The sequence below is a fragment of the Plectropomus leopardus genome, chromosome 7 (assembly GCF_026936395.1).
Source record: "Plectropomus leopardus strain MGB_pleo_1.0 chromosome 7, ASM2693639v1, whole genome shotgun sequence".
Taxonomy (NCBI): domain Eukaryota; kingdom Metazoa; phylum Chordata; class Actinopteri; order Perciformes; family Serranidae; genus Plectropomus; species Plectropomus leopardus.
Window position 1 is genome coordinate 32,629,935 of NC_142182.1, and position 27,596 is coordinate 32,657,530.

Consider the following 27,596-nt stretch of genomic DNA (forward strand, 5'->3'; position numbering starts at 1 on the left):
TATATATATATATATATATATATATATATATATATATATATATATATATATATATATATATATATTTGCAGTTTTGAAATTTGTGGCCAAATTGTAAATAGTTAATAATTATAAATAGCCAAGACAACACTGTGAAGTTAGCATATCCTTTTGTTAAATTTTAACAAAAAATACTGTATTTGTACCAACAATATATTATACTTGACAATGTACTCTTTGACAAAGAAAGAAATGTTGTCAACTTACAGAAGGAGTCCTTTGGCAATCAAATTACAGTCAGCATCAATCACCTTCTCATCAGTGATGTGTGGCTACAGGCTCAAGGAGGCAATGAATCAACGTGGAACATCTCACTAAACAATATACTCACTATTCTCAGACTCATCTGTACTGTATACATTTGGGCACTAAGTCAATATACTGTGCAGTGTAAACACACTACATATTTATTTTATTTCTAACTTGTTGTAGTTTACGCACATTTAATCTGTAGCCTTAATTAGACAATAAAGCTGGCAAAGATGTGATGACTTAACTCTGTGAGAGTAAGGCGTGTTTATTGGTGAAGCAGCTGTCTAAGCAGCAGGTTTATCCTCCACTGCTCGCATCTTGTTCTGAACAATCATCCGCAGCACAGCTTCTATGTCCTTGATCAGATCCTATAAAAAACAAAATATAAAAAAGTGAAATTACTACCCATTATTATTCCACATTAGAACAACATTTTATTTTTAAATGATATTACTGGTATTATAATATATTTGTAAAATTGCTTGGTTACATTTTCTTCAAGCTGACCAGAGCTTGACAAAAGATGCACGTTCCATCACGATATAGATGAGGAGGGATCGTTAAGTCATTACCACAGTACCTTAAAATTGGTTTCTGCCTGCATTTTAGGGGGCGATACTTCCTGATGAATGACTGACAGATTCTGAGCAAAGGTCACCAGAGCTCCCCGGAGATCCTCTGAGACGGTTCTGTTAATGACACCCCAAACAAACGAGTTCACTAATGTTCCCCATGTTACCAGCCGGGAAACAATCAGCTTGTTGATCTGATGGTGGTGGTTAAATGAAACTTTCAGCAGACAACAGCTTCAGTCTTTAGGGGGATGAGCACAGCTTGATTTAACTGTTACAGCACTGTGTAAGCTAAAGGATTTGAGTGATAAATATGTTAAATAACCCTCTGCTTAACAACTTCCAGAGTTTGCAACAACATTTACAAAGCCAGAGGTGGCATCTTAATCCTCTAAAAGAAATGTCTTTACCCTCAGTCTGAAGTCTCTCATCCACCTAATCCTCTGCTGTTTTTTCATGTGCATGTCTGTTTAAACAGAGAGGTATAAAACAGACCTAAATCTGCTTGGAATTATTTCTCCTGGTCATGTACCTGAAATGTCATTAGTACTGTATGTATATGAATTTTATGCAATAATAAATACTTACATCATTCCAATATTGCATCGTCTACTATTGTCATAAACAGCAAAAACAGTTCCTTGTTTCCTCTGAAAATTAAGAGCCAAAAAGACAAAGTCAAAAGAAGAGTTTCATCATCACATAGTTTAGATTCAAAGTTTTCTCCACTAATTCAACATTACATTGCCAGACTCTTGATTTACAGTTTAACCAGCAGAACCAGAGATGGTCCTTTTATTCTCTCTCTCTCTCTACACACACAAACACACACACACACACACACACATATATATATGTGTGTGTGTGTGAGTGTGTGTGTGTGTATGTATATATATATATATATATACTTCTTCATCAAAACATGGTGCCTACATTACCCACAATTCAACTTGACTGCCAACAGTTGAATACAATCTCCCAGAAATTTGTGAAATGGACATGACCTCTTAACAATGTATTATGTAGTGGTGGGCACAAAGTGTGTTAAAATTACAAGCTAAATACATGAAAACAATCCCAGAGCAAAATCTATTATGAGCAGATTTGTTTTGAAACTGTCATAGTTTGGTTAGGTTAAGGGAAAAGGAAAACATTTAGCTAAGTTTAGGAAAAGGTTATAGTTAAGATAACTAGTGACGTAAACTTATGTACTTTGTGTAACTACATTAAGTACCTATTTAAAGTCCTTTCTTGTAGTTGCATACAGTCTGTGAATTTGACTATGTTAAATTTGGTTTTCATATAGGACAAAAACAGCAGTCTCCTGGCTGAAAGTCCAAATTTGTTTGATCTATCCACCATTTCTCTCACCTGGCCCTTTTAGACTTAATTCATGTGTCTACCATAAAAAAAAGATCCACATTGACATAACTTGTGTTCCACATGTAGTTATTTCAACCAAAACAATCTTTTACTAAATGTGTGTTTCTTGCCCTAAACTAACCATACTGCGACAGTTTCTGAATGAATCTGTGGCCGTGTGATAGACTTTGCACTATCTTCACAGCTTGTAACTTAATAACATTCCGTGTCAACCACCACATAATGCATTGTTACACTTTGTGTCCACTTCACATCCTGTGAGACTGGGCAGTTCGGTCAGAGATTCGACAGATGTGAGGGGTGAGATGAAGAGGTCTGGTGAGCTCACTTTTTTTTAACCCCACACCCTTCAGACTTTTTTCCATTTTCAAACTTGTAGTCTTCAGCCCCAACCAATGCTGATTCAACATAATGTGAGGCAACGTATCAGACTTTGTGCATCTTTTGTCAAATGCAAAATATTCCAAATGACCTGTAATCAAACTATGATGTGTAAAGTCTGTGGAGTTTCCCTTTAAATCGATCACATGCAAAGCTGTAAAAATGAACAAGATGTAAGAATGAGTTAAGGGAAACAGGGGAATTTTGAGTTTTTACCTTCATGTTAAATCCTAAACCATAATTCTTGCACATCATGAAGAACACATTATGGTACAGCATGGAAAGGTTAGAGTGAAACAACTGGTTCCCAATAACTGCATAACGTTTAACCACAGGAGGCTGTAAAAAAGAAGAAAACAAAGAAAGAGACATAGAATAAAGTGTGTGATTGTGGCATTAGTCTCTCTATAAATGATTTTATATTCTATTGTATTTGAAGTTTAAGTGTAATAGGTGGCAGTGTGCGTAAAATGGGTAGAATAGAGATGGCAAAACCTCAAACACATGTCCTTAGGGTCACTGTTGAGTTTGGGGAGTGTGTGTGATTAGTAAACATGATGAGTGTGGGGCACATGTGGTAAACTGTTGGGCCTTTCTTAATTAACTGCGGGGAGGAACAATTAATGTTTAGAAGACATGCCAAATACAAGATGAGCTTAATTGTATGATGCCAATCAAAGAAACCACAGTTTTGGGAGTGCAAGTGTTTTCATTCAATTTGGGACAAAAGCACAAAACCGAATGCACAAAAGGAGTACTCAACGCACAAAACATATCACCATAATAGAAAGCCTCGGAGCATGCGAGTGTCATAAGTAACACTAGAGCGGTTGATTACTTAAAAGTGGCAGGGCTCAAGAGGATAAAAATGTTCCTGGCTCTTAGGCGCCTTTGGGAGACAAAAAGAGCAGGCCTAAGCCCCTGTGAGCTTGAGAGATGGCCCATAACTCGATGTGATGGGTGTGTGTTTGTGGCTGTCAAACACACGACCCTCACACAACAATAAAAGTGTCCAACTGGGATTTAATTGTGTTTGTAATATGCAGGCCCCTAATGATGGCCACTGCTAAAGCCATTAACCACTGTGGTGGCTCAACTGCTGCACTGAAGCACCAGGCCACCGACTAAATGAATGTTTGATAAAATAATACAAGTCGCAGATTAACAAGCGTAAACTCAGGCATACCGCTAATAACAGAACTCTATTGTTTAAGGCCTGGCACCAGGTTGATGAGGTGTTCAAGCATGCATACACATGCATAATGAAAATGGTATGAATTATTAATGTGTTGATTATTTAGGCTCATCTATCAAAATGATAATGAATTCAGCACCTAAACACCAATTGAGCTCAGTGCGTAATTACAGTATTTAGTTGTATTTAACAAAAATGAAGAGCAAAACATTGATCTATTTTTGTGATTACTGCAGGGGTGTAATAATATCTTCTAAAGTCTCTGCTTGCTTTTGAACTGGCGGTGTCTTTCTTGAGGATCAAATTTGGGACACTGCGAGGTATACAACTTTACCCCTTTAAAACCTTGATCAACGTCAGTATTCTTGTGCTGCATTCAGACATCGTTTAGAAGCTGTTTAACCCTTTGAAACCAGAGCAAACTGGTTTCATTTATTTATTTATTTCAAAAGATGGGAGACAAGGCAGTGAGGAACTTGGCAAAATAAAAACATAAACAACAAAGGCTGACAACAAAAAGACCAAGATTTTTTTTTAAAGGGGAAATTTTACAAAAAAAGAAAAATGTCCAGAAAAATATATTAATAATTGGTAGAATTATATGTGTAACATTCTGTTACAGTATTTAATTTTTTTAGTAGTTAGGGATAATTTCTTGTTTGTTTTTTACCTTTCTTTTTTCTCTTATTTTCATGTTGTGATGAGTGAAGTTGCTCATTGCTTTCTCCCTATGTTTTTTCAAGAAATCAAACCAATTTGCTCAGGTTTCAGAGGGTTAAATTTAGCATTTAAAACTGACCTCATGTTTAAGAAAAATGTAACATTAACAAAACTGTCCTTGTAAGTTAATATAAAAATTGTACTCTGGCTGCACTCTGGTGTTCGCAGCATTTCTCTGTGACTGGCGCTGGCACTTCTAAACAGCCGGTGCGGCAATTCAGCGTTCCTCCAGTCATCATCAGAAGCATCTGGGTCATGGCCAGCTGGTCACTGTATGTGAGGTCCAGATCAATAGCCCACACCTGCAAACAAGACATTGTGAACTCTGTGTCACAGCAGAAAGAAACAGACACTATGAACTTAAATTCCAAATTAATCACTTAAAAAATGGAACATCGAAGTATTTCACCCAGCAATCCTCAAAGAGAGAGGGGTCAGTACCTTTTAATCCTTACAGTGTTATCCATGTTGAGAGGCAGGAGAAAGGAAAACACGGTTGATGGTGTGTGCTGGACAGATTTAGGTAATTCAGTTGTACAATGACATGTGCACAAAGTAGATCCTTTCCTGCATATTTGGATTCAGTCTGCCTTGGGCCAGTTTGTTTGGTGCAGGTCTGATGAGAGGCTAAGTTCAGATATATATAGTAAATGGCATCATTATAAGTATATTAAGGGGTCAGGTATGGTCATAGCCTTCTGCTTAAACAGGGCTAATTTTCCCAATAATAACCTAATAGCTATGCCCTCTCTTCAAAAGTGGCAAATAAATCACCGGTGAAGGAGTTGTTAATAACTAAGTGGCAGTCGGCTGCCTCCTTTTGCTGTTCCTATTTGTCAAAGTAAACGCTCCTGCCACTGAATGCAAATCGCTGCCTGTCTGAACCCTGCAGTCTCTGCAACCTGAGCACTTTATCTCCACTAACACATGGAAATCCCAACTTATACAGTACTTAGAGGCCACATTTATTTATTTATTAGTAATTTCAAATATATTGTGAAACATACTGTACATCATAGTATAGGGCTGCAACCTACAACCAATTTTGTTATCGATTAATCTTTTTTTAATGAAAAGTAAAAAAAAATAGTGAAAAATGTTTAACGCATTTTGCAAGGTGACATCTTCAAATGCTTTGTTTTGTTAAAAAAACAAACAAAAACAAAGATCTTCAGTTTACAACAATATAAGACAAAGAAAAATCCTGAACCTGGAACCAGAGAGGGTTTTACATATTTTTTGAAAACTAAATCAAAATGATTAATTAATTATCATAATTGTTGCTAACTTAATTATCATAATTGTTGCCAACTTGTTGTTGTTTTTTTTTTGTTAATTAAATAATTGATATAAGGAAATATTTAATATAATTGACATAAGTTCAGATCAACTGGTACAAAAGGATATACTGTATGTATTTTAAATGGAATGTACAATAAAAAATATATTTCACAAACACCCAAAATAATAAATATTTGATCTAAATATTTTAGTGACAAAATGTTTTGAATTATTTAAGGCAACATTAACTACTGTTGGTAATCTGAAACAGTTTTATGATTAGGTCTCTCATAATTACTTATTGAGGTTAGCAAAAAAACCCTCATGTCTACATATCATATTATATTGCCCTTGTGTTTAATGTAGGAATATCACCAACAATTCAGCCAACATGCTGCCAAAATGAAGAGCAGGGTTTTCCGACTATTATAAGACTTGGATGCAGCATCTAAGTGTTTATTTTCCACTGTACCTAAGATAAATGAACAGAAAAAAACTATGCTGAGATGAGTTTTACTATCATTTCTGGTCAAATTCCAAGTTCATCTCTCTTTGAAAAAGTGTACTTCCATTATTATGATGTTATTTTATCATTATATCAGTTGTATGAAATGGTCTAAAATGACAATAATGTCATTTATCACAATTATTTCCTAGACAATATCGTCCAACAAAAGTATTTATCATGACAAGCCTATTCCTAATTATCTAATGGTAATGTGTATTATAATATGAAGCAAATATTGGAATTTCAACATTTTAATTTTAATTAAGGTTTCAGTTAAAGCTTCATGCAGGCTGCATGAGAAAGACATAAAAGAGAATCTATATGCATAAAGTGACAGAAACAATACTCATCAGGACAAAAAAACTGCAAGCTGTGTACATTCATGTTCAGCAGAAGTTCAGCAGTACGTTCTGCACTCTGCCACCTTCACTGTCAGAGGCGCAGGAGCTACTGCTGGGTAGATCTCGAGGCATCAGGTTGATACCTGAGCCCGAGTGATGGACACACTCCACCGCACTATTCACTCGGCTCACTAAAAATCATACTCCAATGTCTCATTGTCGCTTTTAACAAAGCTGTGGGAAATGCAAGCCTGGATTGTACCTGTTTTCTATTGCCTTGCATTTTCATTAAAAACCCTGATGCTGCAGCTGGGGCCCCACTGTTCCACAATGTGGGGAAAGACTGCAAGGGCAAACATATGTGACCCACTTCTTCCCATCAAATAAAGTAGGCAGCTTTTAGCAACAGGTTTGAATCTAAATTGATGTTTAAATCCAGACAGGTTTGCCCATGTGACTCTCCTCTGTCTGAGCTGTGTGTGTGGGGGGAGATGGTTAAGAATCTGTCTTTAATGCTCCTGCCTCTATTGAAGCGCAGGCTGTTTATAGTCTGCTCTTAATTATGCTGTCAGTGAATCCCATTCAATTTTGTGTCAACATTGAAACTGAAAATTAATTTTAAGGCTCTCATTATATTATTCTGAGCAGTGAAAGAAAAGGACAGCTTAAGTCGCTATGATACATTTAAAAAATAGCATATTTCTGATTGGAGTGTCACCAAAATTACAATTTAGTGACAAGATTAAATCCTGAAATGTAAGAAATAGTCAGATTATTTTTTTTAACCTTGAAGTGAATACAATGTGGTGAAATACACAGTCCATGTTAGGATTTTTGATGAAAAATATTTCAGATTTTTCAACTCTTAAAGCAATCCAAGAATACTGAAACACTAAAATAAGAATTCCCTAAAATACAAAACATTTGAAGTTTTAAAATACTGCATTGTCTGAATACTGCTGTGCTCACACTGTGTGTTAGCATCTCATCCATAAGAGACCACCCTCTAGTGGAAAGCAAGCCCTTAACTGGTGTCTACCCCAGTTCTATTTTTTTTTACACTAAGAATAAATTATGAAGGCAAACATACAAAAAGATTCAACAGTGAAAACAAAAAAGAAGACATTTATTGAAATGTCCCAAATAAGATCAAGATGTATTGATATCTAAAGGATTTTGAATGAAAGAAAAAAAATCGGAACACATTCAGTGTCCTTTTTCATGCCCTTTAGTAAAACTGTAAAGTAGCTCTTGTGCTTTCTCCACCGTTTTGCAGCTTTTCTCTTTTATAGACCGTATTATAAACAAAGCATTTCATTTTACAGCTCTGGATCAATAAGCAGTCAATGTAGCCACATGTTAGGAGCAGAGGTTAAACCATCATAAACCAGCCCATTTCCAATATCATAAATCATCAGGGTTTCAGCAAAACTAAATCCTGACAAATGAGATAAGGCTTCGATGGTGCCTGGCTATAATAACCAGACAAATTTCAGCAGAGTGCTGCAGGTAAGCAGCTCGGGGTTAAACACTGACAGGGCATCCCTGTGAAGCTGCCAAATCACTTTAGAATGACCTATTGTCTGAAAGATAGGTGCCTCTGAATTTCTCGACAGTGTGAGGTTAAAGGGCAAGCCTTAAATGGTGGAATCAGTGTATCGACACAATAAGACCTGACAGTTTATTAGATGGCCTTGTGACACATTTGGTCCCTGTGCCCACTGTTTGCCTTGTGTGTTTTCCAAATCCCAGGGGAGCAGTAAGGGAGACACCTATCTGCTCATATGGATCCCTGATCCAGCCTAAAAATTGATTTCTTTCACCAATATGGTGAAATAGAGAGCTTTGACACCAGATGCTGCAACAGACCATATTTATGGTGCTAGCATGAGCTAATGCTGTCTCTCGCCCTGCCTATGTCTCACCTTTTGCTCCATGGTGTTGGGGTTCAGAAAGGTTGCCAGGTCCACAGAGACATATCCCACGATATGGCGCTCCAGACAGGCCTGCCCCACACGCATGCAGATGGATTGCAAGGTCTCTGGGTGCACAGAGGTCTGAGGAATAGTGGAGCATATAGCTTCCAGTTGGTAGGAGCCGTGAAGCTGGTCTCCACAGGACAGCATGGTCACCTCACCCCCAGGCTCCAGCAGCAGGTCTACAGTCAGACAGGTGACACTGTCTGAAGGGGGGTAGGCCTCAACAACACCACCTGGACACAGTGAGAAAAGAGGAATGACAAAACAAAAAGAACAAAAAGTTCCCAGTTTTTTTAACATGCACACAAATAACTAATACAACAATATAACACATAAAGTCAGCTTCTTCAACCTGCCAAAAAGTGATCACAGCTCCTACCTTGTCACTTGAAAAGTTGTTTCTGCCTCAGAATGACTTGATTTTATTCATAGTGATTATATTTGACAGACTATATCCCACCCAGCCCCCTTTTTATCTGTTTAAATACCTTCAAAGGACCAAAACAATACATAAAATACACCTTTTCACCTGCCAAAAAGTGATTGCAGCTCCTATCTTGTCACTGAAAGGCCATTTCTGCCTCAGAATAGCCCAACCAGTCTGCTTTACCTGTTTAAATGCCTTTAAAGTGTCAATACAACATATAAAATGCACTGTTTTGTGAAGTGTTAAATAATCACACTTAAACCACTCTGAACACAAAATGTGTTTTTTAAATTTTATTTTAATTAAAATGTGCATTACGGAATTTGCGTGCGTTTAATAAAAAAACCCACATCCTCATCACCTTTTGGGCTCTGTAGAAGCTCTCCTTGCAACTGTTTAACAACCAACAAGAGTACAAACTATTAAACATGTCATGTCACATAGGCAACATCTGCGATCTAGGAAGGACATAAGAAATGACTGCGTATTTCAAAATGGCTGTATTTGCAGGTGAATGGCATTCAGTGGCTGACAATAGGTATCTGACCTTGCCTGAGGAAGATCTTCAGGAAGCAGGCCCAGTTGGGATAGCAGGAGGGTTTAGCAAGCCGGGCAAAACGGGCGAGCCACTCTGGGACTTCATCTAAATATCTAAGCAGCACAGACTCCTGCAGAAAGAAGGTGCATACATTAGGGATCCGCTAAAAATGAGTTGGTGACAGATCTGACATCATGCATGTTTGTTCATTTAAATACAAGTCAATAACAAGCCCTGGCTACTTTATTCTGTCCCATTGTCAAAGCTTTCTAGGTGTTGACTACATTATTGGAAATGCCCTTGTGTTATCCGGATGACTCCAGTGACTGCTTGTTATCCTTGAGACCTTTGGTGGCTGCTTCAATTTCTGCGCGAGTGTCTGATGGATACTGCAGGAGGGTCTATCTGTGAGTGACAGCCTATTATCAGAGGGCCTCAGGAGTCTAATGGCTTTAACTCACAGCCACAGAGACAGCACCTGCCCTCAATAACAACTCTCTCCGCTGGGCAGCTGATGAATGCCTAAGCTAACCCCATCTATCTGGGGATCAATCAGGGCTTGACTGGGATCGATATCACTCTTGTTTCTGTAACTAGGAAATGCCATAATGGTTTCACCACTTAATTACGCTGTTAATTTCTAACTTTTGTTTTAGGTGTCTCTTGAACAGTTTGGCAACTCAAGTACACTGGTTCCTCTAAAAAAATGCTGTAATATAGTCAAAGTAACAACAATAACTCTACTTTAGCAGTCATTTTATACCATTTGCATTGTTTACTGAAGCTACAATTGACTGTTGACTATATGAAAACTCTAAGTGCTAAGTTTAAATACAGGATTCTGTAAGTAATAATGTCTGTGTATGACCATTAGATATGAATTTAATTTGGTCATACACAATAAAATATCTGAAACCTGTCTGAAAAATGAGTAAATTCTGAATGGGAATAACATCTTTTGTTCTTTTATCGTTCTATCTAGAGCGTTGCTTTGTTGTGAGTACATGCTGTCTGGCTTCACTGGAGACAGGACTGGAAATTATGCTTTTGATATTCCAGTCATGTAGCAGCCATCATCATATTCAAGTACTGTAAGAGGCGAGGTCAAATGCTACACAGTGATTCCCCCTATACAAACCATAAAGCACACAATGGTGCGGCAAAAAGTGTAAGGGAACGGTTGTCATTTTCAACGGAAGAGCAAGCTCACCCCAGGACTTTGCCTATGCAGTTCAGAGAAACAGCAGGACAGGGAGAGAAGAAAGAGAGGTATTTTGCAATAAATTATTTGGACTTAAACTGCGTACAGTACCCTGTGATAGGATTCAGGCTTTGCTTGGTGTCCACATAAAGCAGAGCAATCTGGTCATAAATAAAATAGATGCTGCCTTGCCTCTTTGATTGCCATTTCATCTCTCCATTACATAGTGAAACAACTGAGACACATCAAGTCTTGCAAATATTGGGATATAATCCGACCAGTCATACATTTTGTATGAATAGACATTTTCTGGAGCACCAAAGCCTCAGCATTAATCTATAACTGCCCACGAGTCATTTTATGTTTTTTACATATATAATTGAAACATTAAGTTCTCTTTATCCCTGGTTCTATTTAACATATTAGTACAAGAGCAACAACATTTTCTCTGCTTAAGGATGGCACAAAAAGCCATGTCACCCTCTCTAAAATCAAACACATTTTTATCAGATATGGAGCACAGAAAATATTTCAGCATCTTGTTAAGGTGAATTCAGGTGAATTATTTTAAGGCAGAACTTTATATATTTAAACTCCTCCATGCAAACACAGACTGCACAATATTTAGACAGAAAACATCTGTACAAAACGTCCCTGCACCTCTACTGTGGTAGTGATTATCAAATGACCCATTTCGTCGACAAACTTAACCTAAATAAGGTGTTGCTCAAGATCTGTTTGTACACAGCGTGACAAAAAGAAATACTCCATCTGTTGACGCTATTAGGTGTAATTTTTACCCTCTTGTGCCTAATGATCCATATGCAAGCTGTGTGAGCGCTTAAGTGTGTGTGTGTGGCCCCCTTCAGGCATTGCATGGGTGCAGATCTACATGTCTTTAACCTCTCTCTGTGTAAATGCTAAAAGAGGCCCGAGGGCTTACTGCAGGCTGAAACATTGTGCTGGAGGCTGTGGGCCTCACAGTATTCAGAGAAACGCGCCCATCTCCGAGACCCCTGTGCAAGCGCCTTTAGTGTGAATGCGATCCCTCCTCCTTCTTGTTGTTGTACCCTTTTAGGCTCTCTTTTACATCGCCAGAAGGGATCTGATTGTTGGTATTATTCTAAAAGACCACATGGTATTCTTGTGAGTCAGGCCTCTTCACGCTGAGCCCTACAGAACAAGCAATAATTACAAAAATATGCACACAGTCTGTGTAGACTGAGGCCAAGTATACTCTCTAATGCTTCCTTTACTTTTACAGTGATTATAAAGAGTGTGAGACATTCCACTGAATTGTGAAACATCTTTGTATAATATACGCTTCAATCATCAACATACTTGATGTTTTTTTGGTAAACAATGATAGTGGTGTTATTCTTTGTAATCATGAATAAATATTTAAAATGCTCCATTTGATAATTTGTGTTTCGTTAATAATTAAATTGCAACTATTTTCATAAACATCGCTTTAAACATCTACTGCTTAAATGCTTGCAAATATTCAGTATCTATCCCATTCTCTAGCTGTCATCGCCGTTGCAATTAGTTCTATTTCTTTTTCTTTTCATTTCTTTTCAGCAAAGTGCTACGTTAATGAATGTTATATCTCAAAATATACTGCCATGTTTAAACATCCATCTGCAGTTTCTGCTGTGAGAAGAGGATAGCACTCATATAAAATATTCATATTTTTCTGTCTAATCAACAGCATATAGAGCCAAATTGCTATCTTCAATATACACAAGTACAGCAGCAGAAGGACGATGTAGTACATTTAAGGAGCTCATACATTTTAGGGGAAAACAATGTCAGAGTAAAAAAAGCATGCAATGAGGAGCACAGGATGTGGGCTTTGCTTTGATTAAAAGAGCAAGGTGTAGAATAAAGGCCAGTTAAAGTGTTGTGTCCATATGGCCCAGAAGCCCCGAGGCTGTCAGCCTACACTGGGGGCCTCGGCACTCTTCCCTCTCCATGGGACCCCAGCTGGTGAAACAAACCCCATTTACTTTCCTGTGCTGCCGCAGCCACCATTATGGACCTTGGCTGTGGCTCAGCCACTCTCTGCCATAATTAACAGCACCAATGCCACAACAATTACAGCCCCGCACTGCACATACACTATGAATCAAAGAAGGAGCTAATAGGAACAAAACAGAGTGAGCCATAAGAAGCTCGAGATGACTGCTGTTCTTTCGAATGGAATAAAAAGTAAAATCGTTGTGCTCCAAGCCCACAATCATTAGCCTGTAATTAGTTTACACAAAGCTCCCAGTTAAATGGCAAAATACGGTAATTAACACATGACAGAAAATCAAAGGCTACTTTGTAAGCATATGAGAAATAAGAGCCAGGGGCTCAGAAGCTGTGTACAGATTGCATCTGTGCTAACTGAATGGTTTACCAATGATTAAATGCATTTTATTTGCTTTGAATAGGGCTGAGATTAAAGCTGAATTTATATTTTGATGAGAACACAGATGTTGATATTCCATCGAATAATCACATTGTCACACTTTAACCACTACACACAGTATTTGTGCTAAAATGTTGCAAATGGCTCAGACCATCCAGGGATTGCTATGGACAGTCAGAAAGCTCAATGACTGAGCAGCAGATCAAACATCAACATCAGCTCAAATTAAGGATTTAAGTATTTAGTGTAATTTTTACTTCAAAATACTGTCAAGGCATTTGTAATACTAATTGAATCAGCTGTAAATCTGTGTGACATTAATCTGTACTATAGTTTTATTATAAATATATACAAAAATAAGAAAAAAAGAAATGCTCTTTTGATCAGAATGTCTGTTGTGTGATTTAATTGCCAGGTGAGTAAGGGCATTACTACCATCAGACAGGCTTTTGTTCTTCCCAACACGCCAACACTAGTTGATGTGTGTGCCTCAGAGAATGGATAATGGCAGTGTGTATAAACAGATATTTTATCTATTGATTTAACGTTCCGTGGTTCTGGGGACAATCCTCAAAATACTGTACTACAGGGACCAGCCCCGTGACTGTTACGTTCAGCTAAATGATGGCAACTCTCTGACCCCACTGTGACCTCTTGATCATTTAATGACAGAAGTGAATCCCCTTTTTTACGCTGTTTTGTCTCAACAACTAGCACAATTTCCTTTTTAATATCTAGCTGTTACTGTAATGTTATTTGTTAAGTACCTAGTTGTTACCATGTTAACTTTAAATGGCCAATCCCTCATTGGTATGTGTGTAATAATAATAGCAATAAACTTTATTTGTATTGCACTTTTCTAAAACCAGTGCTTTGGAGGGAGCCATAAAAGCAAGACATAATAGTAAAAAACATCAATTTAGGGAGAAGTAATAAGGGAAATAAATAAAAAGAATAAAAACACAAACCAAAACCCAAGCAAATTCAATAAAGCACTGCATAAAAGTAAGTATATGAAATGTCCTTTAAGAACTGGTCCTATAGTTTATGACAGGGGAGAGAATGACGTCATCCTCTGAATTACCTGAATCCATTCTGTGTTCCACAACTCAGGACCATGACGATGGCATTTCTGCAGGGCCCAGTTATAGCAGCTTAGATGGCATACATCACAGTGCGCTGTGCCGCGGCTGCCATGCTCAGAGTCCATCTTGAAGAGCCAACGTTGCACATGAATGTTTCGGGTCATGAGCTCAGCTAGTGTTTCATGCAGCTAAACCGAAAAACAGACATGTGAATTACAAACTGATAAATTACAAATAAAACTGAAAATGTATTATGTGTTATCAGGGCCTGATAAAATACCTCCTGCTCTAATGGAGTATGCGTTTGTGTTTTTAACCTATAAACACTTAGATTGATCAGTTTTCTTGTGCTGTATTTAGATACCTTTCAGTATTTAAGTACTTAAAAGTATTTAAAACTTTGATGTCCAAGCAAATTGGTTTGATTTCTTTTTTTAAAAATGGGGAAAAGGGCAATGAGTAACTTGGGAAGAGGAGTCCTGCAAATTGCAAGACATTAGTAGATTTAAGGAAGTATTTTGAAAAGAAAATTAGGAAACATTTTCCACAGAACTATATTTCTAATTATCATAGTAAAATATTTCAATTTTCTTTTACAGAATAATATATTTTTAAGTTTTTTGTGGGGTCATTTCCTTTTTTTAAAAAAACTTTCCCCTTTTTTGTTTTTCTGTGCTAATATTCAGGTTATTTTCTTCTTTTTGGTAATTTCTTGCTTATTTCTTCTGCTTACTTCTACTTCCTCTTAATTTGCTAATTATTTTATTATTAAATGTATTTATTTGCACCATTATAAACAATTACAGGAAACAGGTCAAAAAGAATTACAGGTTAGAAGCCCCAATAGCTTATAGAAATACCTCACTGAAGGTAATACAGTAAATTACAAATAATACAATAAATTGCTTTGCTGAAAGCAATAAATGGGGTCCACAATAAATGACAAGAAGATCAGGAGAAATGAGTGTGAGTGTGTGTGCTCGTGTATGTGTGAGTGTGTATGTACATGCACGTACGAGTGCCCTCTTCCAATGTTTTAAAAGAAATCAAGCCAATTTTCTTAGGTTTCAAAGGGTTAATCTCTGACCTGGTTTAGCGAATAGATGTCTCCTTGACCAGGCGGCACATCAACCCCTGCCCCGGCAAAGATCCTCCTCCCTCCAGACTTGGTGTTGTAGAGCTGTGCAGTAGCTGGTTCTGGAGCCAGGATTGGCACTCCTAGCTCATCAGCCACTGCCAGGTCATCCATATGCACCACTCCGCCCACAATATAGGCCTGCTTCCCCTGGATCAGGTTCCTGATGCGCTTCAGGGTGCGTGGACTGTACTTTAGCAGCGTGGACAGGCACATGTTACGGGTCTAGAAGAGAAGTTGGGGGGAAAAAAAAAGATTCTGCTGAAGCTAAGAGATCTGTGTGTGTCTTCCAAGGGTTGTTTCTTGACCTGATTTATCACTGTGTACACACAACAGATCTATTATTGTAATAGCCAGCAGGGCTTTAACCTCTCCTGTATTCCAGCAGGTTGAATTGATAAAAGCTGCCTGTGGGAGTCCTCCCCTATCCTTCACATCTTTAATGTGTGCTAGCAATGAGCTCCTTGGGAATATAACTAATTACTTCACATCTGTATTTATTTGATCCACATGGAATTATCCCTTCTGTCACTGGCAGAATGCGCTGCCAGCCATGGGTAGCAGTGATTCATCTCAGCAACACGTCTGGCACAGTTTAACAACAAAACAGCGGGAAAATCAATAGAAAGAAATGAAGAAGACCATGTCACGTTGCACATTCAATCTAGCGCAAAAGGATGTAAGATAGATAGAACGGCTGCATGTAAAAACAACAATAACAACACCTTCATTTTATTGTATTGAGGTAATCTAAACAATTCGGAATGCTTGAAAATGCCGCAGTTAGACGGAATAAACCGTTAATAAAACCAACTAATATGGAATTTAATTATTTACTGAACACCAGCAAGAGACTACTGCGTGTATTTTAATTAAGTATAACTTAACACAGCTCTAGTGTGTTTACTTTGACATAAACACACCATGTTTAATTTCAAAAGTAGTAAAAGGGGGTGGAAAAATATTAAACAGTGTAACTCTCACAAGACAACTGCACATAACAATCTCCTGTAGTACCCTCTAGAGGAGAATTCACAAACTACAGATGCTTGGAGCATCTCTGCAGTACAATACAATCGATTACTCCACAGTAAACTCTACGATGCTGCTGAAAAATTAAATGCATTCAATCAGTTAGTTCACATTTGCGTGCAAAAAATGGGAATGTGATTGACCTTACCGGGAAATAATCTACAGCTTCAGGTGTGAGGATGATAAAGCGTCTGACGGAGAAAGATGAGGCCTGAGTGGTCCCATAATCCTCCTCGCCTGTGGCTCCATCACACTTCAGGAGGCTGGTGTAATAGTGCAAGATGTCGTCCCCCAGATGCCTCGGACATACATAGATCACCTCCACATTTTCATCTTAAAATATACAAAGACAAAGCGATGTTGACATTAAAGCGTACAAAAAAATGAATGTGTGTTTATGGCTGTGTAAAGCTCCTACCTCTGATAGCACACAGTCTGCCTATTTGGCTGTTCTGTAGGACATCAAATCCCCTTAAATTGATTCGCTGGCTCTGAGAGTATCCTGTCAGAACAAGGTCACAAGACTTTTAAAGAGAGATTCATATCATCTCTAATTGGCTTTATTAAAAATCTGCAGCTCTGTACAACTACCCTCAGATGTGCACGCTGCTAGACTTGGGGGTTGGATAGTTCAGTCTAATCACACAGTAGCGCAATCTGATGATTAATTTAGCTTAATAACTAGCAGGTGCAGTGTCTGTCATGTGCTGAGAGTCCTGTTGCACCATGTCCAGCCACCGCTGAGCTCCATCCAGCGGTACCTCCAGGATTTTACTCTATGTCTGTCTGGATTTCTGCCTGAGAGAGAATCCTCAACTGAATCAAGGTAATTAAATGATTGGATTCATGCTAATTAACAACAATGGGGTTCAACTTTCTAATTATCCTTGCTCACACAGCACTCTCTGTAGCCACCCCAAGTGCAAATAAAGCATTCCATCTGCTAGTAATTAGGCTTAATAATTTTAGACAATCGCTCAATGATTTACAATGCACATGCCTGATTACAGTCTAAATGCGAGTGCCATAGTGAAATTAGAACAAGAACGGATCATAGCATGCACTCTATGTTGAGTGCAAAAACACAGCGGCTTTTTGTGCTTTTGTGCGTGCATGTGTGTGTGTGTGTGTGTTTTCGCAGCAATAAAATAAGACCTTTGTGCCAGTTGCAAATATTCAACATAATGGCTTTTCATTTGCTTAATCTGCAAATTAAATGGCGATTGAGACTAAATTGTTCAGTTCCCTGGCATGGGGACTGTCATCATCCTGTGAGTGCTTTCCTGCAGAGAGTCATTTGAACGAGACAGAGTGCCTCCACCAGGGCCACAGACTGGGGCAGCAGCAGAGTGGAGTGGTGAGACAGGGGATGACTGCTGCTAGATCAGATGTATGTGTGTGTGTGTGTGTGTGTGTGTGTGTGTGTGTGCGTGTGTGTGTGTGTGCATGTATGTGTGTGTGTGCAGCAGGCAGAGAAAGCTACCTAATGAAGGGATGTGGATAATGGTCCTCTTGGAGGACTGGATGCGTTTCCAGTTGGCTGCCAGATGCTGGGGATGGAGAAAAAGAGTGATCAGAGATGGGCCTGTTTGGACGCGTTGCATACACACATGCACGCAAACGTGCGCACGCGCACACACACACACACACACACACACACACACACACACACACACACACACACACACACAAATCATCACTGCATAGCTAAAACACATCAAGCCAATCTCTCTCTGGGCTAACAGAAGCAAACCAAGCATAAAATACCACCTTAATTAAATTAAGCGTTTACTTTAGAAACATCTTCTCACAATTAATTCAATCAGCAAGGTACATGATGCTACTGCCAGGGGAAGATTAGCAGGCTTAATTAACAGGGTATGAATGTTTAAAGAGTGAGAACATACATTTAGTGCATGTATACACAAACGGCGATGTTAAAACTAAATGAACTTGTAGGCACTAATTAATATTGTGTCAGCGCTCTAATGCGATGTTCAGTCCAGATGACAGCCCAGACATGACATCTATGCTGAATGGGGAAAAATCTACAGAACGTTAGGCATCTAGGAAAAATTTTGCTGTCATACATCTCTCTTAAAGAGTTAAATAGAAGCAGAGTTTTATTTCATGAGGTGAGGTTGGCAAGATTTGGCTATGACAGAAAAAAGTTAGAAATGTTGATCTTCATAGCTTAACAGTGCCTTAAGAAAATCTAAAATTTCTACAGTAAGGTTTAATGGCATTGAATAAAATATGTTTTTGATTGTTTTATGCTTTAGAAATACTCCATTCAAACCAATAGCTCCATGTGTCCCACTCAGCTACAAACTTGTATTGCTTGCTATGCAACTGCACTCACAATAAATTTTAGCTGCAAGACAATCATTTTCCTTTTACAGTCTGTTTTCATTTTTAAACCTAACCATTAAATGGTTTGTGTGTATCTTGAGGCATAGAGTCATTTGACAGGCTGTGGGGGTAGGGGCATTAAGTGGGTGCACTTTGAAACGGGACATGGGTCAACTACTCAGGTCATGGGAGTTCATGCCAACATTCAAAATAAATAAATGTAAAAAACAAAAATATCAAAATTCCAAAAGTAAGCCTATGTAAACACAGTTGTTTTTTCTTGTGTATTACATTTTGGGTTTGTTGTTTGTTCAGAATTTTTTTAAAGGATAATTTTATATGTTCTTTATATGATCTGTAATCTGTGGGGTACAATGCCCAAATAAGGGTTTAAAATCAGCCATAATCACTCATGGATATTCTTATGTTTTGAGGCCCATTCTCTCCAGATAATCAATAATGTAAGGGAGTGAAACATTTTTATTCTTTATTCTTACTGTTTTCCTACAATTCATGACTAAGCTACTGTATTGATGGTGTAGGGGCACCACAGTGCAGATGATAATATATATAAAACTGGAATTAAATGTTTTGTTTCTAAATGTTAATAGAACATTGTTTAGTGTTTAAAGCATACTCTATGCATCATCTGTCTCTTAAACTATATGATCAAGGGGAATGTGTTAAATGTATACTCTAAAGTAAACGAAACTACAGGTCACATTTTGAAAATAAATCATCATAATCATCATAATTCATCATGAATTTTAGCCTAGATAAATAGAAAAAAGTAGCAAATAACTAATTTTACAAAATATTTATATGAGCCTGCTTTTTAATGGCCAATATCACCACAGCACATTTTTATTTAATTTAAAATTTAAATAATCTCTATAAAATTGTATCAATTCACAGAATGTCATTATATATGTAGCTTCTGTTACATTCTTTACCATTGTTCTCTAGCACTCAAAAACATTGTTTCTCAATATGCTTTATTTTGTTATAAATGTGGCTGCAGTTTTATTTGATTCATCTATTCATCTGTCCCACTCTTTCTTTCTGTTGCTCCTCTCTGTTCATTGAACTCCTCTGTTTTAGGCTCACTTTTTTTTCTGTTGTTCTGCTCTGTTCAGTTGTCTCACTGCTCCCCTCTGCTGTTCTGTTTCTGTGGCTCTCAAGCCAGAGGTACTAAAGCATATTTTTGTTCAATTACATACCATGATGAATGTCCCTGCATTTTAGTGACATGGCTTTTCCCCATTGCTGTCCTTACTTTTACAATAATTTAGTCAGAGAGAGAAGTAGACTCTTCTTGGCACCTCTAAGAGGATGTTGCTAAAACACAGATTTTGAGTGGCCCTCTGTGAAACACTAACCTTTTTGACCCAATGGAATATAAAACTTTATAGCAAAAGCTGAAATGTAGAATCAATATTTTCATTCTAGCAAAAACACTGTCTTAAAACAATTAGTCTGTCTTTTTCTAGAGTCAGATGGTTATATTTAAATTTTATAAACATAAAGTAACATTCAGAATATGCAGATTATTTAATTCTGATGATAAATCATCACACCTCAGATGGAACTGTGCACATCTGTATTTAAGATCTGACCTATGTAATTTAATTTAGAAGTCATAAATAAAAGTCTGAATCCAATTTTGAAAAATTGGGGGAAATGAGAAACAAAGGAAAGCTTTGAAAAGGTAAGAGAGCAATATTTAGAGGGAGAAAGAAAGAGAGAGAGAGAGAGAGAGAGAGAGAGAGAGAGAGAGAGAGAGAAGCACACATTGGATGTAAGCAGCATCACCTGGGCTCTGCTGCGGTAATTCTCCAGCTGTCTGAGACGCCGGGCCTGCAGGGCCTTCCTGACACGCCGCCTCTGAGCGTGCATCAGCCATGAGATAGCGATGATACCTGCCGCCCACTTGCGCCTGTAGTGGCCCAGGTAGGCAGTCCGGGCTAAGTAGCGCCTCCAGCAGGACTGAATGTGGATGGCAGCCGCCTCGATGCCTCCCTCTCCCTTGTAGCGCTGACCTGGGCGTAAGATAAGACTCGATACCTCCTCCCAGTTTTCAAGCACTGAGAGGAGGTCCTTCACTGGAGGAGATTTCCTCCAACTGTTATCCCAACCATGGCTAAACTCCACTAGCCGTTCCCCACTCACTTTGGCTAGAGGCACAGCAAAGTCCCTGAGTAGCTTTTCCAGAGCCCCCAGAACGTCCACCACACTGCTCCAGCACAAGCTAAAGCTCTGCTTGAAATGACAGAAATCTGTCTCCAGTGGGTTGATCCGTCCCTTTATGATGGCAAAGGGATATTTGCTGATGTTTTCTAGAACTTGCACAGGTAGATTCTACGGAACACAGAAACAAGAGGCAACAAACTAAGACTTTAATGATACATTTAAATTAATCAAATGAATGTCTATGATCACCTTCTCTTTTTGATTTGATTTAACATCTTTCTTAAAACTATAGTATTGTTACCTGGGGGCTTTTAAGTATAACATCATCAGTGGCTTGCATCATACCACTGTGGTCCACTCTCTTGGAGGTTGTGGTGGGAGGTGGTGTCTTGGTGGTCCATAGCAGGGTGTATTCTCTGCCTATACTTTCCAGAGTGGATGCAGGTTCTGGTTCCCAAGTCAGCTGCTTGTGCCACCGGGACTTCAAACCTATAGGATGTAAAGTTACAAACAGACAGGCTCAATTGTTCTCTAACAAGGATCAATCAGTGGCAAACAGTAATCTATATCAAATCAAGTGGCAGCTGTCCCTACAACAACAGTGGCACTACAGGCTTTATACTGAAAGACAATCAAAACAATGAGAGAAATGGCAAGAGAGCAAAATGGGATAAAGCCCTTGCAAGTTATTGGATTGCAACAGTGGCAGAACTTTTGTTAGTATCAATATTTCCAGGGGCAGCTGACCTGTCTTAGAAGAATCCTCTTTGGGGTGAAGAGTGGCAGCCTTAATCTGGATTGATTTAGGACACAGACCTGTATCTGGGACTAATGGAAATAGAAAATTAAAAAACAGTTTGATATAACATTGTGCCTGTTCATAAAAGTTTCAGACTAGGCAAGACTTTAAAAAATTCAAGACATTAAAATGGAAAAGTGAAACAAATCACAAATTAAATGAAATGACTAACAATGGAAATTATAGTGAGCAGTTTGCAATTGAATTCGAGGTAGTGGTATGATCAAAATGAAGCAAACACCAATTAACTCACACAATCCATGAGCATTTGTCTAGAATATAAGAGAGGTGAAGTGTTGGTGATGAGATGATGACATGTCTGTGTACCTGTCCCACTGTCCTCTTCAGCCGGGCTATGACGGCTCTTCGCTTCAATGGCTGGAAGACTCGTCACAGGGCCGGTGATTATTCTGTGATGTTTTGCCTGAAAGAATAGCTTTCGAATATCAGAGTTTGTACATGTGATATAAAACCCAAGCAATGCTACCAGATCCTGTACTTTCTGGTCAGACCCTATGAAGTTGTTGCCCACAGTCAAAGAAAGAAACTCAAAGACACTTTTTTTCAGCAATTAGATTGTCTTTCTTTTTCTGGAGAGATTTCTCCAAGTATCCAAGGTAACCAGCATTAATCAGACTTTTTCCAGCTTGGTGATTTAACAAAAAATAGAACTTTCTTGTAGAATAAGTATAAGGGAAAGGCCCAGGAAAGCCTACATGCTTACAAATAATAGATTTTCTGTCTTCATTACTCTCCTGTAACGCATCTAACCCTACATCAAATACTCACAGAGCAGCAGATTAAAAGTTTATCTTAATCCTTTGAAATGTGCAATGACCTCACTTTTCTAGTGCTGAGACCACATGCCTTTCACAAGTATTTAACGCAAATTGGTTTGACTTCTTTTGAAAACATGGAAAAAGGCAATAACTGACTTTACAAATTGTTAGGGATAAAAGTTAGGGAAAATGTCTCAAACTAAACTATATTTACGATTATCAAAATTATATATTTTAAATTATATAATTTCTTTATAAAAATATATTCTATATAATATTCTTTATAATTTAATTTATAATTTCCTTGTTTTGTTTTGTTTTTTTCCCCCAGTTTTTTAAAAAAAAAAATTTCTGTTTTTTGGCCAATTTTCAAGGGATTTTTTTACTATACTTTAGCAAATTTTAGGACCATTTCTCCTTAAGTTGCTCATTCGCAACTCTGTTCTGCCAAACATTATTAATACACACTTTTGTATCACATCAATAAAATAAAAGTAGATCTAATGGCCTAGTTTGATATAAGCAGATTCAAATGTGTCATTCGTCTTAAAACACAAAGTTTGTGATGCTGATCCTCCAGACTTGTCACCTAATGTCCTCTCCTTCGTTCTCTTCAGACCACTGAGCTCTCTGACAGACCACAGGTAGTAGCCAGGTGCTGGGAGAATCTCCCCTCAAAGGCACACATCTGTTTCAGATGGGGTAGGGAAAAGGTGGCACCTTTTTGTAAAATTGCTAAAATGCAAAAACTCATTTCCTGGCACGGGTGTGGAGTGGAGAAGAGCTGGCCTGAGTTGCAGGAGGAGGCAGCAGGCAGAGAGCCAGTGGTTAGCAGTTGGGGAAGCTACGGCTGTCTTATTGGCATGCTGGACCAGGTACCCACTTCTGTCCTGAGACAGCTGTAAACCAGTAGCCCATAGCACAGCAATCAGGCGCCTGTTTCTTTAGAAGAATGCTGATGTGCTGCAATCTGCTGCTTCCCGCTTTCTGCAGCCAGCGCTTCTATATCTCCTATATCAGAGTGACAGTCTTGGCCATTATTTCTCATGTCAGGTATAGATTACCAAAAACATATTGGAGAAGAAAGTGTGTAAAATATATCTAAAACTAATGCCGACCTTTGCAAAGATTCATTTGTTTGCTGTGACAAGTGCTGGCTGTCATCACCGAGCCAAGTGACCTTTATGTCACTGTCTCTCTGAGCATGAGACTTGAAGCATCTATTAATGCAGACCTCTAGCATCACTCTTTACTCCAGCATAAAGTGTCTGTTCTGGGGATTAAGGGAGTAGGTATCAGAGAGAGGAACAATGATATCCAATTCATCTTAGTTGGAGCAGAAACTCTTGTAATGCTTTCTAATCAAACCTTTCCTGAGGCATGTGTTGTATGTTACAATTAATATCAACAAAGACTCAGACACAGGAATCAATTTTTCATTGTGCAAAGCAAATAACTGGAGGACATAACATTATTCTGATTGTAGTTTATAATTATAGATGATTATAGTCTTTTTCAGCAGTATGTATGATAAAAAAAATCTGCTCCATAACTAAGAAAGCCAAAATACCAGATGTAGCCTGATTCTTGCAGCAAGTTAAAATTCTCTTCCATCAGTTTCAAAAAGTCACAGTTGAATTATCTGTCACCCACTCCAAGATTGTTTTGTATTTTACTCATTCTGACTACAAACTACAGCACTCAATTATGGGAGATAAAAAAAAACTATAACCTTGAGTCCACAAAGAGTCTGTAAGGCTCCAGGGCAGACCGGAGTCAAGTAGCATTTTCAGAGTGTTTACTTTGAAACTGCCTGGAGTGCACAGTACATCATATTAAGATACTGGCACAAAAGTCACATAAGCATACTTTTATCATTATTTCTTGCATCAATAAATTCTACAAAACTTACAGTGATTCAAGTGGCCCACAAAAACACACTGTATTTTAAGAACTTTGTCAAACCTCCCTGTAATGTGTCATTTCTATGGAAAACATGCATGGCATAAACATGAAATTTTCCCAATCTACAGTTTATATTTATCTACATTCATAGTCAGAGTACTTACTGCATTTGTGCTTCTCTTGTAGACATCTGGAAGCGATATCCCAAATTTTTGGTGCATCATGGCTCTGTTGTTTGGGTGAGCATGATTATAAAGCAAACGCATGGTTAAGGCTGACTTGTGCTGAATGAGACATGGAGGGAAAAAAAGACAAAAAATAATTAAGAATATCAAACATTTATATGTATGTATATATGTAGAGTCTCAAAGTGTTCTTCTGGTGTCTTATGTGCTGCTCTGTCACATGTATTATTTTTAAATTTCTCACTTGGGTACATATAGTTTATACTGCAGCTTGTATTATATTACTGAGTAAATTGTTTTTATTTCTGAACATAAAAAATAATGTACCTTTTCCCCTGGTGAAGCCTCTGGAAGGTCTTTCCTTTGTGGACGCACATCTGGGATGCTCTCCAGTGCAGGTTTCCTGTGTAATGTCTTCTATTTAGACTCATAATATCCATCACTAGAATGTGTGCAATTCTTAACATATTTTTTCCAACAATGATAAAAGAACTCATTTCATTGTGACAAATGTAAGCTTTTCCTTACTTACCATTTGGGAATCTGCTTCAGTTTTGGTAAATCTTCAATTACTGGAAGAACCACCAGCTGATTACTCACAGTTTTCAGGTAATCCTCTGCATGCTTCTGTTTACAATTAAACAGAAGTTTTCTGTTTAAAATTCAGTCACCTTTGCCTGATGTACATTAAGTGTTATCAATATCAATGCTTCTTCTGCAGGAAGAATCCTTACCCTGATGGTACTCTCTGTTTTGCCAATGGCAGTGTCCAAGGCTTGAATGTCCACTGTTTTTCCCATCTCATTGATAGTGATGTTCTGAAGATTAAATCTGAGTTGTCTCAAGTCCTCTTGAACCTGAAATATAAAGTTCTGTGATACAGATGCTGTGGAAAACTGGACAAAAACAACCAGTAACCCTGACCTTTTTAGTCCCCTTGTGGGCCTGGCCAAAGGTGTTTTCATCCTGCGCAGACAATAAGCACCCCTGCAAAGTGATGACTGAGAACAGCTAAAATAAATACAGATTTTTTAATTTTTGTATTTCTCCAAAAAAGATTGTTATAAGAAGCTTGTGACCAAATCCCGGAGTGAGGAGTGGGGAGACAGGGCATGATTGTAACACTTTTAGTCTCAGCACGTATGACTCGCTGAATTTTTTGTTTACAGCTCTAAAATTTTGGCTCAAGGTACCCTCATTTGTCAACTACATCACAGAAGTAATTATTTGATGTCGAATGCAAGGATTTCAGTTGTTACAACCTGGCCAACTACCGGGGTACGTTGTAACAATTAGAGTGAGGCATTAGAAATTACAAAAATACAGCAACAACAACAACAACAACAAAAGTGCATAAAAACACTAATACATACACTAATAATCAATTGCTACCAAGGACAAACTGGCTAACCTGTACCTGTCAGATGCTTAGTACCTAACATGGAGTGATTCAAAAATACAAGTCTGCTGCCTAAATCAAGTAACCAATCAAAAAATTCTTTTGCTTTGAAATGTAGACTTTTTGACTGCTGTGTTCGCCCACACACAGGGCAGCTGTGTTGATTCTCTTTCTCTACAGTTTTCCATTTATTTTATTTTGCAGCATCTTCTTAATGTCACATGGCAGATAGATTATTCTTTGGGGACAAACCTTACTGTCTCTTCCTGCCTCAAGCATATCCCTATCAGTTTTTTTCAACAACTCTCCTGACATGATGGGAAAAGGAGTAAGATAGATACAGAAAATGTGTGTAGTTGTCATTGGGGGTTAGATGAACCCCCCTCTCCCCCCTTTTTAAATGCTGTTACAACCACCCTTGCCTCTACCTGTAGCAACATGATGGTTTGAAATAATGAAAGATGAAATGCCTCACATTTACCCAGGAGACTACTCTTTCATCTAATACAAGTGACATGGTTGTAATTTCAACAGAATTAGTACTAATCAAAATATAGACTTGGTCTAAAAAATTACCTTCAGGTAAGGAAGGAAGGGAAACAACTCAAAGGTCACCCTTTCTTGGGGAAAATGGGGCTGTTACAACAATTCCCACTCTCCCCTATTGACAAAAAACAGAATTTAACTTGTAACCTAGCCTGCGGCTTGTTCTTACATAAGTAGCTAGGCTAATATAAATGTCTGTCTAAAAGTTTGAAAGAAAGGCTAACCGTTTATGAAACATTTAACTATTGTCTGCCCTGTGGTCATAATTTAACTTAGCTATTGTTAACTTGATCTACCTGTAAAAACTAGTTAACCAACAATTATCTAAAGAAAGGTAGATACTAGCATGCAGCAAGTATGCTCCAGTTAAGCTACTAACGTTAGTTAATTGTTTGCTAAGGCAGACATTACCTGAAATAAAACTTCTCCCAACTTATCTTCATTTTGAAGTATGTCAGACATTTTTTTCATTATTATAAAAATAATTTCGCTCAAACATGTGTCACAATATCACAATGAAGACCAGTAACGAGCTAACTATTGTAACCAAACCAGTTTGCTAACTAACATCAATCAAAAGTCTTCTAACAGTACTCGTAACCATGACAACGAGAGGAGTACCTTGAGTGTTTCTTTTCTCCGAGTATGATCTGTCAGACAGTCCGTCCATACTTTCGGACATTTTTGCTACAACAGGCAGATTACAAATAAAACCATGGCCAAAATCGATTTAACCACAACCATTAACGTAAACATATATTAATAATGTGTTGGTGTTGCTCGTGGGGAGGTCCTTTGCCTGAAAGAAATAATCCAGGGAGAAAATCCCCCACATTTCTAAAAAGCTTCGGTACACAAAGCGCATTTAATGTCAGTGACGCCCTAGACACAAATTACATTTCTATTTATATCACGATAATAAATTACCTAATTGCAAGGCACATAAATGTATCGTA

The 27,596-nt window shown here is 38.0% G+C and overlaps 1 protein-coding gene across 2 annotated transcripts; it reads right to left on the reverse strand.

Annotated features, from left to right (window-relative positions):
* Positions 1–51: 51 nt before the first annotated feature.
* iqch (IQ motif containing H) lies at positions 52–27,213 on the reverse strand. Of its 2 annotated transcripts, XM_042496554.2 has the most exons (21): positions 27,052–27,213; positions 25,430–25,552; positions 25,228–25,322; positions 25,023–25,098; positions 24,675–24,794; positions 22,154–22,250; positions 21,775–21,855; positions 21,329–21,516; positions 20,650–21,195; positions 17,969–18,035; positions 16,904–16,987; positions 16,634–16,818; positions 15,406–15,678; positions 14,318–14,506; positions 9,626–9,746; positions 8,598–8,884; positions 4,686–4,844; positions 2,844–2,966; positions 1,452–1,513; positions 872–980; positions 52–659 (listed from the first exon to the last, which is right to left on the reverse strand). In XM_042496554.2, the coding sequence occupies exons 1-21, from the start codon at positions 27,109–27,111 to the stop codon at positions 576–578; spliced, it is 3,129 nt and encodes a 1,042-aa protein (XP_042352488.2). In that variant the 5' UTR covers positions 27,112–27,213; the 3' UTR covers positions 52–575. The 2 variants fall into 2 exon arrangements, with proteins under 2 accessions (XP_042352488.2, XP_087936661.1); XM_088080535.1 differs by lacking the exon at positions 16,904–16,987.
* Positions 27,214–27,596: the final 383 nt, after the last annotated feature.